The sequence below is a fragment of the Saccoglossus kowalevskii genome, chromosome 11 (genome assembly GCF_978046115.1).
Source record: "Saccoglossus kowalevskii chromosome 11, keSacKowa6.1, whole genome shotgun sequence".
Taxonomy (NCBI): Eukaryota; Metazoa; Hemichordata; class Enteropneusta; family Harrimaniidae; genus Saccoglossus; species Saccoglossus kowalevskii.
Genome location: NC_140651.1, coordinates 8,954,145 through 8,973,966, shown reverse-complemented (window position 1 = coordinate 8,973,966; position 19,822 = coordinate 8,954,145). Strand labels below are relative to the sequence as shown.

Sequence of the window (19,822 nt, the reverse complement as noted above, 5' to 3'; positions counted from 1 at the left end):
CCCGGACCCCCTAGTAAGGTCGCGCCTTCGGCGCAAAGTCGGTGAGCAGATCTCGCCCCCCTATGCACAATTTCGTGCCCCCGCCCCAGTTTAACCATGACGTAGGTTTTTTGCCAATCGCCTCAAAGCTTTAGACTGGTTCTCAGTTCAGGGTTATTGTTTTCACTATAAATTATTAACAACTTCATGTTTGATAAATACGATTGCGAAATTGTGATGTTCCCGTTTACGTGTACAAGTGTATACACGTACGGGCATACTGCTCCTTCAATATCCTTCATCGTATTCGATTGTCGTATAGAAATTCCACAAATTAAAGAGGGGCCTTTTATTCGACATTATCCGCTAACAAACCACACGTCTGAAAGCGGTGAAAAAAATGTATTGAGCGACAACTAATAGCGGTTAATACATTATTAACTGTATTTGTCGTTTAAGTCCTGTACACCACAAACACAAATGTTTCGTCTCCCACTCGTTGGGTTTCATATAACGATATAAATAAAAATGGCGAATTTGACTATTGCGCAGATCAACGAGTAAAAACTGAGACGTTACCAAGCTTTAATGTGGTATTTTTAGATGAATGGGAGGTATCAAAGTAGTCATCGACAGTAAGTCGCGCCCAGGTCAATCCTCATACTTGTGATTCCCCGTAGAAGATATGGCGCGGGTTTCTCCTGTTAGTTAATGATAGTTAGTTTTGTATAGAGCATATACATTTGAGTGGCACACCGTGAATCTCAATGGCAATGTGATACCGTGAACAAACTAACAAGTCATTCACTAAGTATAATCTTCTGAAATGTTCATCGAATGACTTTCCACCACGAATACAACATTGTATTCATGTAGGGAAAAGGGGACATGTCCATAGAACAACGAAAAAAAAAAGTCACGTAAACACCAACTTATTCCAAAAACAGAGCAAAATGCGGAATTCTTTATGTCTTTGACTTTGGGTTGGAGTTAAGCTCAAACGTAAACAAAAATACCCATTTTAATAGTCACAGAAAACTAAAATTCATATTGATTCTTCCAAAACACTCAAACCATTACATTTTGGAAATGTGAATGTACTTTGCATTATGTGTGTTAAAAATTGTATGGTGGATGGATTTCCAAGTGGCATAGCCACTCGTCATTTTATAGTCAATAAACTATAAAATACCCATGATGCTCTGCTTCATTTCAAATTTTTCCAGTTTTTCTAACTACGAACGTTATATTGCATGTTTACAGAACAGTGTTGGTTTCGTTCAGTGAGTCATTTTGAGCGTTGTTTGTAGCATGGAGCTCTATGTGCGTAGCTATAGCTAACTTGGCAATGACTGATTTGAATTGTTTGTTCAGGGGAATTAACATGCTGAACGTTGTCATTATACGTGGCAATTACTAATCAACATAGAGAAAAAAAGTGAAATAATAATCACATGACCAAGAGGAGACTGAGAAACTTTCGCTGCTGCAGTGATTGAGAAATGACAGTGAGCTTAAAAAAGCTTCTCTCTTAATTGTTGTTGGCTCCGCCTAAATATTCATGAAAAATTCGCACATGTATTAAGGAGTGATAAAGCTTTCAATATTAATATGTTTGTATAATTATGTGAAAAACGCGATGTTAAAATACAACAGCGCCAACAACGGTCATTAACTTAGTTTGGCGTCACGGTAGTTTTGGTTAGAATTTAACGGGACGTCAATTGCATTTGTTAGATTTTTCGTTAATTTCATTTTTTTTTTTCAAATCGTGATGCGATAAAGTCCGTGCTGTAATTACATTAAAGCATTGTTATACCCTTCTAGACATGTTTTCATCACGACGCCGATATCGCCGATATCGTGGTACAATGATGTCACCTCTGCACTGGGACCGTAGACTAGTAGTACTATTATTAGTCTGTACATGGAAGGTAGTAGGTCTGTGGTAGTACAAACTTACACAGTATGTCATGACAGAACATATATCGTTGCGGTATGAAAACAATTGTCGCAATTTGTTACATAGAAACGCACGTCAAACTCGCATGCACCAAGCTCCGAAAGTATCTTTATTTTAACTTTCCAAAATCAGGTTATCGGACGATTTTATAAGTAAGTATTTAAAGAATGCAAAGTATGTTACGTTATTGAATGAAAAGGTACGTCACCCGAATGCAATGCACCAGTTGTGACCGGCCAGTCATCGACACACAAAGGATACATTCTTTGTAGTTATTTTAATCTTCATGAATAAATACAAAAGATAACCCGGAACAAGAAAGTATATCAATGGAGCGTGAAGTACCTTTCGAGTTCTGTGCCTGTAAACGAGCGACATTTCTACCACAGCGCCCGATCTGATTGCTAACGCTCATTACAGCGATGTTGATACTAATATGCACGTTGATCTCAGCGTACCTCTGTGTCGTGGAATGTACCTCAATAGTGTCTGGACCAACTCCATCGTTCACGCATACATTTGAGTACGGTGAGGAGTCGTCTACAAGCGTGTACTTGGTATGCAAGGTCGACGGCTTAGGTGAATATCACGTATCGTGGTTTAAAAATGACAAGAAGATAAGCGATAATAGCTACGTGTTGTATGCAACTGGCGATTCCGGCATCGTGGATGCACGGTACAGTATTACTACGTCAGCTACTACGTCATATAATTTGTACATTGCTGACATAGGGTTCGAGACTGCCCGTATGGACACTGGTGTATATCAGTGTAAGATCATTACCGATGCAAACATAGTTATCACCGAATCATCGATCGCTGAAGTTCATATCTATGTGACTCCCAGGGAACGGTATCCCGTGTGTTCCGTAAGTAATAGTCAGCAAAGCCAGAACGAATTCTTTGAAGGAATGTCGTTGGAACTACTGTGTAAGTCCGATTCGGGTGTCCCAATGGTAGCAATGTACTGGTTGGAAGGCAATGGTACTAACCCCAATAATTCGAAAGTTGCTTTGACAGTTGATGACGACACTGCGAGTTTGAGTTATGCGTTGGTTGTGAATCGACAATATAATGGAATGCAATTTACATGTGAAATGACGCACCCAAGAATAACTGTAACACGGCGTTGCACTTTAGGCCCGTTCAACGTGTACGAATCGCCAGTAATAAATATCAACGCAGTAAGTGCAATGATTAACTCCACAAAGCAATCTACGATATTTACTTGTGAGACAACAGGTGGTCCCGATGTTCTACGGTTTGAATGGGTTATTAATAATTTACCAATTCATTATTGGGATTTTGAAACCAAACTTAGACACGGAAACGTATCCCTCGAAGTAACTGTTGCGGAAAACAGCAAAAGTGCTGGCGAATATGTAATAACCTGCTTCGCGGATTACGGGTTTACGAGGTTGAACGCTACCAGTATGTTAATAGTTCGACCCGAGGTGGATGCGACTGGGTCATCATTAGCGCCATCAACGGCGGTGTCAGTGATTAGTTCAGAGGACAAAAAGCAATTTCCACTCGTTGTCATCGTTATTGTTGCTGTTGGAATCATTCTTATTCTTGTTACCATAGCGATCATAGTGACAATTTGTGTTCTTAGCTGTCGCAAAGGTCATTTACATATCAGACGTTTGGAAGCCAAGAATGTAGAGTCAACAGAAATGGAACATTACACATTCAAGGAGAGTATGCAGGATATGCAAATGCAAGAAGAACAAGCTGCATGAAAATTAAGACAAGTATTCTTCAATAATTTGAAACTCATCTTCAAGTGCCAAGTTCTGAAGGTCAAAGGTCAAATGACTAACTGACGATTAATCTTTTAATGGCGCATTTGTACTGAAGTCTCGCGTGAATAAGTTATGCAAATTGTCTCATGTAATGTAAATTGCATTTTTATTTCAAACTTTTTTAGCTGTGATTTCCTGTTGAGTGGATTTATGCGTTTGAACGGTATCTGCATGCTGTTTATACTTGTAAATACTCAGTATATTTATCTGTTTTTAGAAATTGTGTGAAACAACCCATGAGTTTATAAGACAAATGTATACAACGTATAACCATGTGATGATAATATACGGTGATGATTCAACTAATGTAAACACTGGACTACGCAGCATACGTAGACTTCTGTCGGTAACTAAGGGGAATAGTAAATTGATTACGGAAAGAGTAATGATGGGGTTATTGACCTATTAATCACAAACGCGCATAATCTGGTAATACCAGCGCCCACTTCAAACACCTTGGATGGCGGCTAACTAGTTTTTTTTTTCTCACATACTCACTCATTTATATTTAGAAGTGTGTTTGTGATCTTCTCGCAATATGCGTAAAAATGACCTCGCGAAACGGTGACATGTACCGTACCGTAAAAGTAAAATGGGCTTCTTACATGTACCGATTATACAGCCATGGCCAATCCACCAGTTGCGCCTACGTCACGGTGACGATCATCTCCAGCTATTAAGACCGACCCCTACTAGATTTTTCAGGTGTAGCCATTGTCCATTTATTAGACCTCACCAATTGGAGCGATGGCCGATCCCTCGAGCATCCTATTAGGCGTGAAAGTGATCCCCAGTCAAAATCTCGTCCACAAGATTGTATCTTTATATATTGCTACGAAAAATACTTCATACATCCGAAGGGAACACAGATTTTAATACATTTACATTATTGTGTCGTGGTTATTATGTTGAAAGAAATATTAATAAATTAACTTATATATTTGATCATAATTGTGTGTACTTGGTCAATTGACTGTCTGAACTTCTCTCTACAGAAACGTGTTGGGTAATAAATCCATTCTTTTGCATTTGAAAGATTACTTAATTAAACATTAATTGACTTAAATAAAATAAAAAAACGATTTAATATTGGTGATAATTACGATGGCCGATACGGTTCATCACTATTCAAAATTCTGATTTCAAATTTCGTAATTCAAAATTCGTCATTCAAAACTCATTATTCAAAATGCATAATTCAATATTCAAAAGTGATAAGAAGTAAGAAGAACAACCATTTTATCCAGGTCCTCATGGCGTGGGTAAGTATTTTTTCATTTATTTCATACTAGTAATCAATCAAAGACTATAGAGAAGAATAGTCTTTGAATCAATGTTTTTGGATATCATGTTGTATGTTAATGTTTTTAACTAGTAGCATTTTCTCTCATAACCTTGATACTACTACTAATACCAACGATACTTGATTTATAATCTAGATGTTTTTTCTTTCTATTTATCCCAGAGACTGCTATAATACACTCCAGCTTTGGGACATCACCCACAAGATAGAAATTATCTAATTTATTGGTATTTCTCCCTTAGTTACACACATGAAGAAATAATAAATGCCTTATTTCTGAATCATGGTTTTGTGTTGGGTATATCCCAACTTAAGAGAATTCTACATCGCAATGGAATGGTTAGAAGACATGGGAATAATGCAGCATCAATGGGTGACATAATAGAAGCAATTCGAGCTGAACAAAACGGAAGCTCCGAGTGTCTGGGATATAGATCAATGTGGAAGAGACTAGTTCATGACCACGGTATGAAAGTGAGCAGAGATACTGTAATGCAAGCCATGAGGATATGTGATCCAGAAGGTGTAGTTCGAAGAAAAAAACATCGGTTGCTCAGGCGAGAATATGTGAATCCTGGACCGAATTTTTCATGGCACATTGATGGTTATGATAAGTTAAAACCGTATGGTTTCTGTATTCATGGTGGTATTTGTGGATTTAGCCATAGGATCTTATGGCTTGAAGTAGCATCCACAAACAATGATCCTACAGTTATCGCTTCTTATTTCCTGACTTACATCGATCACTTTGGACATGTGCCTCGTGTCATAAGAGCTGACTATGGAACCGAAAACAGTACGCTAGAACAGATGCAAATATATTTTCAGTATAATTCAACTGATTCTCTGTCAGGTGAAAAAAGCACACCCAATCAGCGTATTAAAGCCTGGTGGAGTATATTACGTAGGCAGGGGGCTGATTGGTGGATACGTCTGTTTAAAGACCTTCAGGACAAAGGGATGTTTGATAAAAATGACCTAGTACATGTAGAATGTCTACGATTTTGCTTTATGGATATACTGCGTAAAGAGATGGAAAAAGTGGCATCATTGTGGAACATCCATCACATTACCTGCAAGAAGAATGCTGAGAGTTTAAGTGGCAAGCCAGATGTATTGTACTTTCAACCTGAAACAGTTGGATGTTGTGATTATAAAGTACCAATTGATAATGATGACGTGGCCACCCTGAAGGAAATATACCCACATATCCTTCACTATACGGTTGCTCACCTGAATGTTTAGAGTTGATTGATACTTTGGTTCCGGGAGTGAAAATGCCCACAAATGTTGAGGATGCCTTAATACTATATTTAACATTAGTCGAACAAATTAAAGAATACCACGACATCTAGTGTAATTAAGACACAATATTTAAAATAAATCCACTGAATAGTCTATTATTCGCATCAAAACATAACTCTCTCTCTCAATAATGCAATGACAGTAAAAACAGTCTCCATGGAACTTTTAAACTGAGATTATATAGGTTGATAAGACAAGTTGCAGGCACTGTTTGCATTGTATATACATATATAACAACAAACAGATATTGTAACAAAATGATTTATTAGAAAACAACTAATAGTACAAATGGTTAACAATAAGTAATTCAAACTACAACAGCAAGGCTTTCTTTTAAATTTGAGTATTCCTCTATGTGAACCAATTCAATGTTCAATCAATAACAGTGCAAATTAGGTAATTAACGAGCATGGATTTTTACCAAAACCTAATCAAATCTGCGCATTGGCCCAGAGCATCTATGCACCAAGTTTCATCAAAAACCGATGTATGGTTCTTGAGATAGCAGTGGAACAGTCGGACACACATACACACGTACACACACACATACACACATACACACATACACACATACAGACACACTAACTGCAAAGACTCCCATTTTGTGCTTCGCACATGGGAGTCAAAAACATAAAGAATGTAAGAAAAAAACAGCCACAATACCATAGGCACTAGGAGGGGAAGAAGAAATGGCAATGTTCTTAAAAGAGAGAAAAGATAAAAAAAAAGAATATGAATCAGAAAACTAGCATGATATGACACTTAATGCAACTGATGGCTAATAACAAATTAAATGCTTTAAACTAATCAGTCAGGCAAATCATAATCTTATAATGAGAAAAAGACATAATTTGGTACAGTAAGAACAAAATCAAGTTATTTTTCATACTTTTTTCCCCTAAATAGGACAGTTGACAGTAAAGTCTTTAGTAGTCATGGTTTTTCTACATTTCTACATTTACTAATCTTGTCTGATTGAATTAAATGTTAACGCCTATAAATGTATTAATTATAAATTTGTGTGCAATGATTTAGTACAAAATTCAGCAAATTGGAAGAGATAGCATTTTTATGATTTTGTGGGGATAGCGTTCCATCAGTCACGTTGTTTTGTTCTATCGGTCACACAGAAAAACTTGATAATATTAGAAACAGAAAGAGTTATTTTTCTCAAAATTAGTATTCCTGCTGAGCTAAACCTACTAGCTTGTGAATTGGCTAAAAACCAAAACCACATTCCTTGAACTGAGATAGCATTCACATAATCAGTGGACTCTATCAAATAACCTGGTCCGTAAATGTCCTATTGTCACAATAGGATTCTGGGCATGCTCCAAAAATATGAATAATTTACCACTATACAATTTTGGAAATATTGATCAAATGTCCCATAAGTCACAGTGAAAGTGACCTGTACAGTACACATATAGCATAACCTGTTGCCACATTTCGCATATTCATGGCTTCAAAATGGCATCATTGTCACGTTTGTATCAAGTCACTGTTCACTGCAACATAATTCTGGCATGTAGTATTGCGTACTTTGTAGAGCAATGAATTTGATGCCACAATAAAGCTACAAGTATGCAACAATGACGCGATATTGAAGCCACATGTTATGCTATATGTGTACTGTAGTTATGATCACCCCATAGTTACCAAGTTTTCTAAAAACAAATATCTGTGAAACCCCAAACATACCATGAAAGTCAAATGCCTAAAAATCATTGTGTGTGTGTGTGGGGGGGGGGGGGGCAGGCGAAGAAAATGTTTCAATTTGAAGACTGTTTCAATGTTACTGATTAGGACCAAGATAAAGTAGTGTGTAGCGCTATATATCATAATAAACAAACTTTTGTTGAATTTAAGGGTTTAAGTTTGAGGTATTTTGATTTACCAGTTTCACGCCTAATCCGTTAGAGTTGGCAACTTTGCCACTCACAGCTTATGATTTCAGCAATTCACCTCACTGCCGAAACCTGACACCTCCGTCCCTCCGGCCCGTCCCACACTCAAAAACCTAACATACACTTATTTAGAATATCCGACTTTGTCAGATAGCATTTTACTGCAATCTGATTGACTCTCACGAAATGTTGCTTATGGTACACAAGCAGACGACTGTCATAACATGATTTATACCGAAAACAGTGTAGAACAAGAAAACCTTATAGTTACTTACCAATTTTGTTAAATTCACGTTATATTTTAGCGTGGCACTCCTCCTTTAGTAGATCTGTAAAGCTTGCACTCCGGGCTTTCACTGCGTGAATGCAACGCTATCAGTCACATGTGTGCTAGTGAAGCGCCCTCTTACGGATAATTACAAAATGTTTGAATTCTGAATTTTGAATGATGAGTTTTGAATTACGAAATTTGAAATCGGAATTTTGAATAGTGATGAACCGTATCGGCCATCGTAGATAATCACTTTTCAAGTCACGAACACTGCACTATTTCGTATTTCAGCCATTGTTTTGATATGTATTCAAGATTGAAACACAATAAGAGATTGTGCCTACCATTCTTGTAGAGTGAATTCTCATCCCCACATTTAGACGAGGACACAGTTAGACGCCGCATACGGTTTCTATGTTGCCCTATACTGTAAAATACTTTATTTTAGCTGAAATGACTTTTTGGGTGTTTTGTGTGGAATTTATTTTCACTGATTGTTGACAAGTTGAATCGAATATAGGAAAAAATATATATGCGCTGGACTTTATTTTCACTGAATCATTCCTTTATCGAAAATAGCGAAAATTAATTCCAAGCGAAAATAAAGTATTTTACAGTATTAGTTTTGACGACATCATTCAACACAAGGCGGTTTTATCAGATATATTTTGTTTATAGCCTAACAACTACAACAATTGCGGTATTTGCAAGAAATTCGGGTCAGCTGCCTCCGAACTGCCCCCTCCTTTTCGAATACATTGTCCTTATTCATGTGTGATTGAACACAGTATTTCAAAATTCACCCGTACGTGTCAGTGTATACATAAATATTCCGCAGTAAGCGGCCGTTCTTTTCATTTGATACCACAAAGCTTATATTGGACAAGTATCACATGCATTCCAAAACGTGAAAAAAATACGAATTTCAAAAAGTGGTTTTATTTTAAGTTGACTTGTTCCTTACAAAATCACGACCATCGGACTAGTATTTTGTGCACAGGTGTGGCTCGCATCTACTAATAATGGCTTCTAAATTTTTAAATACACATGTAAATAAATTAATAAATAACAATTTTTATAACATTCCCTGGACATATAAATCTAAACAAAACAGTGTGATTCGCCCGTATTGTCTACACTCCCATATGGAGCTACACGATCCATCCGAGAAAATACTATTTTATTATGTATTTTAGAAATCACGTGATGAGCTAACGCGACCCTTGACCTGAACATGGCGCTCTCTCGGACTGTAATAACGCGGAAGTTAGTGATATTTGCGGCAATTTTGAACTGTACATGCATTTCAAAAGAGACAAACGGTGACTTTTCTCAATGCGAAGCAGATGTCGAAATCGAAGAGAAGAAGTGTAGTCGGAATCAAATTTGGTACAGTGCGTTTCATAGACACGATTTGATCGCTTCCCTGGACAGCTGGGGGTTTTCAGACAGTCGACTGCTCGGTACGTAATCATAAATTCCACCACAGCAAACTGGCAAAGGTGGCTTGGGGTACATTACGAGTCTTTGTTTATTTACCTCTAATTGTTTTACAGTTAACGTTTTTGTAGGACAGTAAATGCCAAATGGTTCAGGCAGCTGGACGGACATGGTGGTTTACATTTAATTTTATTTTCCATATTTTTGGAAGCCAATATTAAACTGACTGACAAATATAAATTATAAATTCATTTGTAAACAACCTAGCAATCACTTTATCATTAGTACAATGAGAGGTATGATTAGCACACCCCCCAAATATTAATGGTGATTTGTTCACCGTTTCAACCAATTTTATCAAGGGCATATTTTGTATAACGATAGCATGTGCTTTGCAGTGTTTGTTGCGATCCTAAGCTTTTGTGATATCCATGTGTTCATGTGTTCTAATTTTATAAACTTTGATTGATAACCCATAAACCCCTTTTGTGAGGATTTTAAAAGGTTACACATGATTAGGGAACTTGACAAGTTTTACCCATAACAACAATAAAAATCATTAACCCTGGTATAAACAACAACAAAATTCAATAAAATGGAAATAATTAGGTTGGTAGATTTCGCTATTCAGTTCAAAACTAAAAAAATAATTGGCAAGAGTGACACATTTTTCTTTTAGATAGTAAAAATACATTTGTCATTTTCTTCTTTTGCCAACAAGTTATGTTCATACTTCACGGCTTCAATGTTTATTTTATGGTGATGCTATTTTTAGCATGACTTCACAAAATGGTTTTCATCTTCAACTTGTTTGAAATCACAAATATCCTAGATTCTCTCATCTACAGCGATTCTACAGTGATACAGTATATATTCATAAGCTGCCATCCCCACAACAAGTGGTATAGCCCATGTTAAATTGACACCTGTAACACCTAAAACAACATCATCCCAATAGCGAATGAGAAACATGCATCTTTGTAACTGTACATGTTCATAATTTGGACATGCAAATTGCATCATTGAAGTTTCTCAGTGATTAAAATACTGTAAATGCATTAATTATTTACTACATTTAATTTTTAAATGAAATTAAATCCACTCAAATATGTAAAATTATAATATAATTAATTGTTTCTCTGGCAAATTTGTGAACTTGAAACCAATTGAATTAATGCTCAATCTAAAAAGTGAAATGAATTAGGGAAACTTATACAATATTCTCACTATAAAAAGTTACGTTGGTGTAAATTAATGCACCAGTTAATTAAAAAGATAAGAATCCCCTAATCTTTATTTCACACCTGTATTTTTTATAAGAGACATAAACATAATGATCACCGGATGATGCACACAATGGTGCTGACTCATAGCCTTGGCAATGGTCAGTTCACCATATATTTCTTTTGTGTTGAGCAATGAGAGTTATCAATTTTGGGTCGTGTAAAATGTCAATATTATACATGTACATAATATAAACTTTCGAATTTAACATCATATACAGGTTAATATAACAACTTAAACTGATTTACATACATGCATACATACTTTGAAATACGATAAATATAAATACAGTTGACTGTGGCACTCAAATTCAGTTAAAGACACCAATGCACAATACCCTATGCAAAAGGTTGCCAATGCTGTTTCCTTGCAAGAGGGTTTAGACAATCTTTAAGTCCCTTTACATTGGCATAGTGTGTTTAAACCTGTTTGAAGCCGGCGTAAGTATTGCGTAATAGTAACACCAGTAATAATCTGCTGATACCCCACTTCCGTATTTATAAGCATCTTCAGATCATTGTAACATGTTTGTTTACATCTGAATTTTTCTCTTACAGCGACATATATAAAGGGACACACAAAAACAGATGTGAACACTATATGCACGTAAATGTGTGAAAACAAACTGTTTTTAGAGTAAACTGAAACCTATCCCTTCCCCAAACAAAAAATGTATAAAATGAAAAAAAATATTATGAGGTTATTATGAAAATATGGCAAGGTATACGCAAAGGCAGTACGGGATCATATTGACTATTGACACATAGCGGGGATCAATGCTTTACTGTACTGTCTGAGTGCATACGTTGTGGTATTATTGTGATATTTTACCTGTTATTGGTAATAATTTAATGACAGTCTGAAAAAGCAATGAAAAGTCATTTTGCGATGTGTGAACGTTTGTGTTCAGTGACAGGAAACTATATTCGTTAGAAGTTATATAGCTTCAGCGTTTGATATATACAAAGGAAAGTGTTTGGATGTGACATAGACATGATGTACAATTACCAAATAAGGATCTGTAAAACATTTTAACACGTCTATGGTGTTTTACGGACGGGTAAAATTCCATTGTTTTCAATGTCAGATGTATAATAATATGTTTTATCATTTTTACTGAATAGATAATTTTGAAGTTGAACTGGAAGAAAGGAATTATGTGAGACAAGTTAAAAATGTTTTATTTTCCAAAGTTCTTCCGACTCCATTGCAAACTCCGGTCAAGCTTGTAGCAGTCTCTTCTGATTTACTAGAGAATGTTCTGGACCTAGATAAGTCGGTCAGTGAAACTGAACACTTCCTAGCGTTTGTAAGCGGTAACACTATACTTCCAGGTTCTATACCTATATCTCATAGGTATGGCGGTCACCAGGTAAGGACAGGAGACACTGTCATTATCATGTAGTCAGTCAAATTGAGGTGAATGTTTTTGCATCTTCTGCACTCTAAAAGAACTGATGTTTGCAGCGATCTTGAGCCACAGTGGAACTTGAAAAATCAAGTTTGGTCACTTTTGCGACTGTGGAGTTTTCAAGGAAACAAAAAGATTTTATGCGGTTATAGGGATCTTTCGTAGTCACAGACTAAACTCTGTGCAATTTGTTTATGCTTATTTTGTCATATCTGTATTTCATACTACCCCTGTATTAAATTCTATAACTATAGTCCCGGTAGTTGTTTCATATCTGCCTAGGGGGTCACATGTATTATGCAGTATGTATAGGGTCAATTCTCATCAAACAAAGTGGTAATAATGTTCTCATTTGTTTAAAATATTCGGTAATCAATTTCACTATTCTCATATTGAATCCTAATTCAATGGATTACAATTGTCAGATTAATCATGTTAATTCTACATGTCCCACATGGATTTTGTTAAGCAGATTTTAGCGAAAATATAGCCAGTGAATAATTGTTGATTTTACAGTAAAACATTTAAAACTACATCTGATTTCTCAGCTAAAAACTATACAGTACCAGTATTCCAAGTTCTGTATTTGATCAGCTCATTGTCTGTACATTTTATACCATATGTTTCTCATCTTTAATTTTAGTTTGGTGAATGGTCTGACCAGTTGGGTGATGGGAGAGCACATTTACTGGGAGAATATGTTAACAGGTAACACATAATTCATAAAATATGAAAAATAGCATCCAGACTAATTTAAGAAAATTGATGCTTTGAAAAAAACTGTTTATTTTATGTTATTCACCAATAATATTCATATATAATTTATATATATATGGAGGAAAAAAATCAACCAAATCCCTGTTCCAAGACCCAATAAAGCTACTGTTGAACCATTTATTTGTGACATTTAATTTCACTATTTTGATGTTTTGAGGAATCTCACTGGGTTTTAAGTGCATAGAAATTAGCAGCAAAACAACGATTTGGATTTAATTTAGCAGATTTTTACTATCAGCACATATATATTATATGATTATTTCAGAGTGCAACATTAATATTAATAAATTATACATTGAAGTGATGATGAAAATTAAATAGTTTCTAGTCACCATATTTACTCTATTAGTAGCACCATATACTTGTGTATATGGTCAAATTACATCACGTTTCATGGTACAATAAATAAAATGTATAGTGTGTTTCTAATTGAAATGTGCTTTTAATAGAACAAATATGGTATATTATTATTCAGCCATTCATCCAGACATTAATATATTGAAGTCAAGTTTGATTTTGTTTTGATGTTTATTCCTGTCAAGTATTTCTTACTGCTTATGTGACCTTCTAGTGAAAATTTGTTTTTACAGGAAGCCTTAAAATACCTAATAAAATACGTTTACTGAGTAATAAATATTGAAAATTTAACGAGAAAAATAAAACTGTGAAACATCTGTACCCTAAAACAGAATCATTTTCGAAGTGTCTTTTATCACATGATTCTGAAAACACTAAATTTGCTCCACACGAGATGACATTGAAACCTGGAAATCCCATTTTCATAATAGACTTTTACTTTTCACTCAGGAATGGGGACCGATGGGAACTGCAGTTGAAAGGTTCAGGACTGACTCCGTACTCCAGACGAGGTGATGGCCGAGCAGTGTTGAGATCCTCTATAAGAGAATTTCTGTGTAGTGAAGCTATGTACCATCTAGGTATTCCAACAAGCAGAGCTCTCAGGTATGATTAGAGTCGTGCATATTGAATAGATCATGAATATTCATGAGTTAGTAACTGTATACCTGTATCTTTCAAAACACTCTATTTAGGTGACATTTTTATTAATTTTAGATGAATAAAATTAGAACAATGAAAGGATGCTTTAAATTAGTTAAAAATATGTTATTTTATAACAGGTTGTCTTTTTTTGGAAAAATAATCTAAAAAAGGGTAAATTGGGGTAGATTTCAAAATTTGGGTACGAAAAATAATCATTCTACATTTAAATAAAAGTTTTTGTGATATATAAGGAAGATATTTATATTCTATAGTACACATGTACTAGCATAACTATTTTTTGACGTTATTTCAGGGATATATTTGGTGACTATTGTTTTGTATCTTGAGGAGTTGTGCCCCCTCTACTATTCTGTGCTAGTCATCTGTGAAATACACAGCATGGCGAACAATATAAACATTGCATCGTTAACCATGTAGGTCTTTAATATGATATTTTAATAAAAATTTGTTGAAATTATATTATGTGTACTAACTACAGGCAATCTACTAGTAGAGAGACTGTGTACTAACCACAGTCAGTCATGAATGTGACATAAAAAGATTTTCATTACTGGTCACTAGAGGGCACACTTTGTCATGATTTGACTACCTTATCTCTAATGAATCCACTTGAGTGACCACTTATTTTTTACTGTGTAACAAGTTATATTAAAGACACTCAATTAAATGATTCCTGATTCAAATCTATCTGTGGTATCAAGCTTCATTAATACTTTTAGTATTCCCATGAGTATTTCCTAGCCCCAAAAAGCTTTCCTTGTTGGATTTCAGTCGATCCGATGGAGTGTAATAATTTGGTCATTAACCTCCATTTTTATAATGGCTTGTTGATGTGGAGATGTTGCACTATATAATTAGCTCATAGAAAAATAAATATATGTTATGCATTTCAAGGTATTTTGCCACAAAATCAATTTTCCATATTTGAAATGTAAATGTGCTATGTAATGGCAATGTCATTTCATTGATTGTGATGTTCTGTACATTCCTATTACTGTAGTGTCATTGTCAGTGGTGATCCTGTATGGAGAGATCAGTTTTATGATGGACATGCTAAAACAGAGAAGGCTGCAGTTGTGCTACGATTGGCTAAAAGCTGGTTCAGGATTGGTTCACTTGAAATACTTGCTATGAAACGTGAAATTAAATTACTACGGTATGTTTGTAATTCTACTGTATAAGAATGTTAATTGTTTTTCATAATAGTTATCTAACTGCCATTAGTCCTTTGTATTTTAAAGTCAATTTTTTGGCCCAGAATCAATCCTCATAATTTTTTCCATAAGTTTATCAAGATATTACAGAAATTCATAAAAATATGCAAGGGGTTTGGGTAGTAAAGATATGGTATTCAATGGGCTGCTGGTGCAAAACCATATCTACATGAAATGACATTCATACACAAATGCATGGAGATTATGCATCATAATATATACTAATTTAGGAGTCAGGAAAAATTAGTTAAGACCTTAATTTGGTTCTAAAAAAAATAGCAGTCATAAACAGTTTAACCAATAAGATTGCTGGATGGTGCCAGCTAAAAGTTGTTCAAATTATCATAACTCATTTAAATATGTTAATGACAATACAAGAATCTCACTGATTGGCAATCACGACACTGAAGATGTTCACCAATGCTACGGTATGATCTTTGAATATAATTTCTTTTTTAATCAGCAAATTAGTAATTATTATTGAAAAATAAACTCAGCATGGAAGAAGCACTTTACGACGATAACATTTTGATGTTGAAACATTTACTTCACATTAAACATTGTATTGTTGAACACGCATCTGTGACTATGAAAAACATAAGTTGGAATTAAGCACATGTTCACATTTTTTACAGGTTCATTTTGCAATTCAACAGAGCGCGCTGTGCAGTGGTGAAATAAGAAAAAGAAAATAATTGTTTTTTTGGTAGTGCGCATTCTGATCAGGAACATTAATTTTTTGGGTTAGACTTGCTGTTGGATTCAACCATCAAGAATACATTCAACCAATGTACAATGTTTTCTGTCTTTCAGGAGATTAACAGACTTTGTGATTGAGAATTACTTTCCTTCCATTGATATTTCCGATGAGAATAAATATTTATCGTTATTCTCTGAGATTGTGTCTCAAACAGCAGACCTGATGGCACGATGGATGTCGGTTGGTTTTGCTCATGGTGAGGTTTTTTTTTATCAATTAACTCATGAAAACAGTTTTAATTTTAGAAGACAGGCATTTCTGTAATTACTATGATCGTTAAAGTTATGCTGTCAGAGCATACATATAGAGCCTTACTGCGGTCTAGCTAGTGTTGTGTGATATATTTGGAATATATATAATAAATGTTCAAATTTTGATACTTTGTAGCATGTGTGGGTGCTGGCAATTGCTTATAAGGGTAATTGATTTTTTGTTTGATTTGCTTTTTGAATTTTTTTCTCTTTTAATAGTGTTCCAATGCACATGGATTCAAAATGATTTGCTTCTGATCTGAACTACTGCAGGCTGCAAAAACTCATAACAATGCAGAATGCTGACAAACCTTTGATGTTTTCCTCACAATGTGTACAAATTCATAATAAGCCCAATACTCTCATTAAAGACACTTTTATAAAATTTCATCATCATGATTTAACTTAAATTATGAAACTGTGAAAATTGTTAACAAAATTTAAAATTTGGCTGTAAACTTTTGTAACCTTTCATAAATCTATCCAAAATTAACACAAAAAAGCTCTAAAATGATGTATCGAAATTTTGGTAGGAAAAAATTAAATTAAGTGTTTTTTAAAATATTCTCATAAAATTTTATTTCTCCATAGGCTACTTGTTGACATATTTCGTTTCTTTTCCAGGAGTGATGAACACAGATAATTTTAGTTTACTCTCCATCACTATTGACTATGGGCCATTTGGTTTCCTTGACGACTACAATCCGAGCTTTATTCCTAACACATCTGATGACGAGGGCATGTACAGCTATGAAAACCAACCGGACATTGGACATTTTAATATGAACAGGTTGAGAGCCGCATTGTGGCCATTATGGAACAATAAACAAAAGCAGCTGTAAGTGTAATTTTGATGAGTTAAAATTGTATTAGTTTTAATACCCTAAAAACTATGAAATCTAATATCTTTTTGTAAGCTATTGTGCTACGTACTCATTGTCAAACTTACACAGACAGGCCTTCGCTTGGGAGTCTTTGTTTGTGATCTTAGCAATTTACAGTCACCCGCATCATATATTTCTACAATCAACACAAAAAACCAATTCCTTTCATTTTTAGCTCCCATGTGTGCAAACCGAGTTTTGTGTGTGAGCAAAATTTCAGAACTTCTTAGCGGATTTAGATCATATTTAGTATATAGGTACCCTTGGGGGTAATACGAAGACATAATTAGTTTTGGGGCTATGTCTGTGCATATTAAGTAGCTACTTTGCATATTAATTATGTCACTTAGCCTGTATAAAGCAGATTTTGATCAAATTTAATACATAACGTAATATATCATTGCTATGCCATCGGCCAATAAAAACCCCAGGCCTGAAATGGGTTTGTTGTGTCAATAGTTCTTGGCCAATGTTTTGATGTACCCTTTTTCGTACAATATATGAACACCTATATAGATAGCAGTAAATTTCATTTGCAATTAATGATGAATACTTTTAGCGGTTTCAACGTTATTTCGGTCGGAAAAGCATGATAGCAATTAATCTATGGATTATTTTTGGTTTTTATTAGGTCAGAGGTGATTCTTCAGGGCTACATCGATATATACAAGACAAGATTTATGGAGATTTTTCGAGGCAAACTTGGATTCCTTAGTACCGATGACAAAGATGAATATATAATTGGGTTATTATTGAAGGTAGTACATTACAGTGAGGTTATACAGTTGCGTACAATTAAATTATTAAATTCTAAATTCTGTCAGCTTTGTAGCAGCAATTTATTTTTTTTAATTTATTTTGTGCTAGATGATGGAAGACACCAGAACTGATTTCACGATGACCTTCAGACATCTTGGAAACCTAACATTTCAACATATTCAAAATAACAATGTTCCTGATGCCCTGTGGGCTTTGAAAACATTACAGCTACATGAAAAGTGGAATAATTGGCTGCAATTGTACTATGAGAGAATCACAAGTGAAGACGATACAGATGTAAAAAGAATGAAACGCATGAACAGTAAGAAACTTTAGAGAGAATATATTGTTAGAGCATTTTCATTGTTTTAACAAAATGATCTCCCTCAGCAGTAGAATATTGAAGTTATAAAAATAGTGGAAATGCCACACGTGCACACAATATCTAGTCTATACTTTGAATCAACAGATGACACTGTAGAGGTTTGATGTTTGTTAGTAAGATATATCATCCATATCTATTGGGTTTTAATCCTGCGAGTATATGCAATGCCTGAGTACGTACTTTGCGTTATTCTCACGATAACCTTATTACTATACATCTTTTTTCACATGCTAAACTATTGCCGCGTCTGACATAAATAAAGGAATGTATTCAAATGTGATGCATCCATACATGTTTCAATGAATGGCTGAATTCTTCTAATTTTTCTACCAGGCATATCTTTAATAATTTTTCAGCATTTAGCTTGTACATCCCAGTTAAATTAATGAGCATAACTAAGTGTAGTAGAACACGCTTGTCGCCCTGGAACATTGTCCTTATCCATATTACCACTTGTTATAAATCACAAAATGCCCCAACTGTCTGGATTTCCTCATCTTGCAGGGCTATGTTACCTACTAGTGTAGGCTTAGGGAGTTTCCAAGTCTCCGTAACAGGAATACTGCACCTTACCCTTCTAACAATTGACATTTTTTGCTTGCTATTTTGCAGATGTAAACCCGAAATACATTTTACGAAACTGGATGGCTGAATCGGCAATACGAAAAGCTGAAGATAACGACTTTTCAGAAGTTCAAAAGTTGTTGGAAATTTTACAAGCTCCTTACACTGAACAGTTGGACATGGAGCCGACAGGTTATGCAGACAGGCCACCCGAATGGTCAAAAAAACTCAGAGTTAGTTGTTCTTCATGAGAACACACACACAGCGATAAAACCATGTTACGATATCAAAGGCAGGAAGTCAGTTATTACCTGTCACTGTTGAGAACGATTTGTCATGCAAGATATATACACCCCCCCCCAGTATATATACTCAGTCAACACACAACACGTACATGTATTAAAATGTACACTGAACGATTCGTCAAAGATATTATATTTCAATAAATTTCCCATTATGATATACAAGTAGCTGCTGCAGACTGAAGTATTTTAATAAAATTTCAAATACGACTTTAGATCTTAAGAGGCAATTGGC

The 19,822-nt window shown here is 35.0% G+C and overlaps 2 protein-coding genes across 2 annotated transcripts; both read left to right on the top strand.

The window, feature by feature from the left end:
- Positions 1 to 2,274: 2,274 nt before the first annotated feature.
- On the top strand, positions 2,275 to 4,698 carry LOC146736157 (hemicentin-1-like). Its single transcript, XM_085505718.1, has one exon. It carries the CDS (start codon positions 2,365 to 2,367, stop codon positions 3,682 to 3,684), a length of 1,320 nt encoding a protein of 439 aa, XP_085361844.1. The 5' UTR covers positions 2,275 to 2,364; the 3' UTR covers positions 3,685 to 4,698.
- Positions 4,699 to 9,756: 5,058 nt separating this feature from the next.
- LOC100371716 (uncharacterized) lies at positions 9,757 to 19,752 on the top strand. Its single transcript, XM_002733901.4, has 10 exons — positions 9,757 to 9,996; positions 12,382 to 12,629; positions 13,312 to 13,376; positions 14,253 to 14,408; positions 15,469 to 15,624; positions 16,496 to 16,638; positions 17,318 to 17,531; positions 18,209 to 18,335; positions 18,445 to 18,658; positions 19,334 to 19,752. The coding sequence occupies exons 1-10, from the start codon at positions 9,768 to 9,770 to the stop codon at positions 19,534 to 19,536; spliced, it is 1,755 nt and encodes a 584-aa protein (XP_002733947.2). The 5' UTR covers positions 9,757 to 9,767; the 3' UTR covers positions 19,537 to 19,752.
- Positions 19,753 to 19,822: the final 70 nt, after the last annotated feature.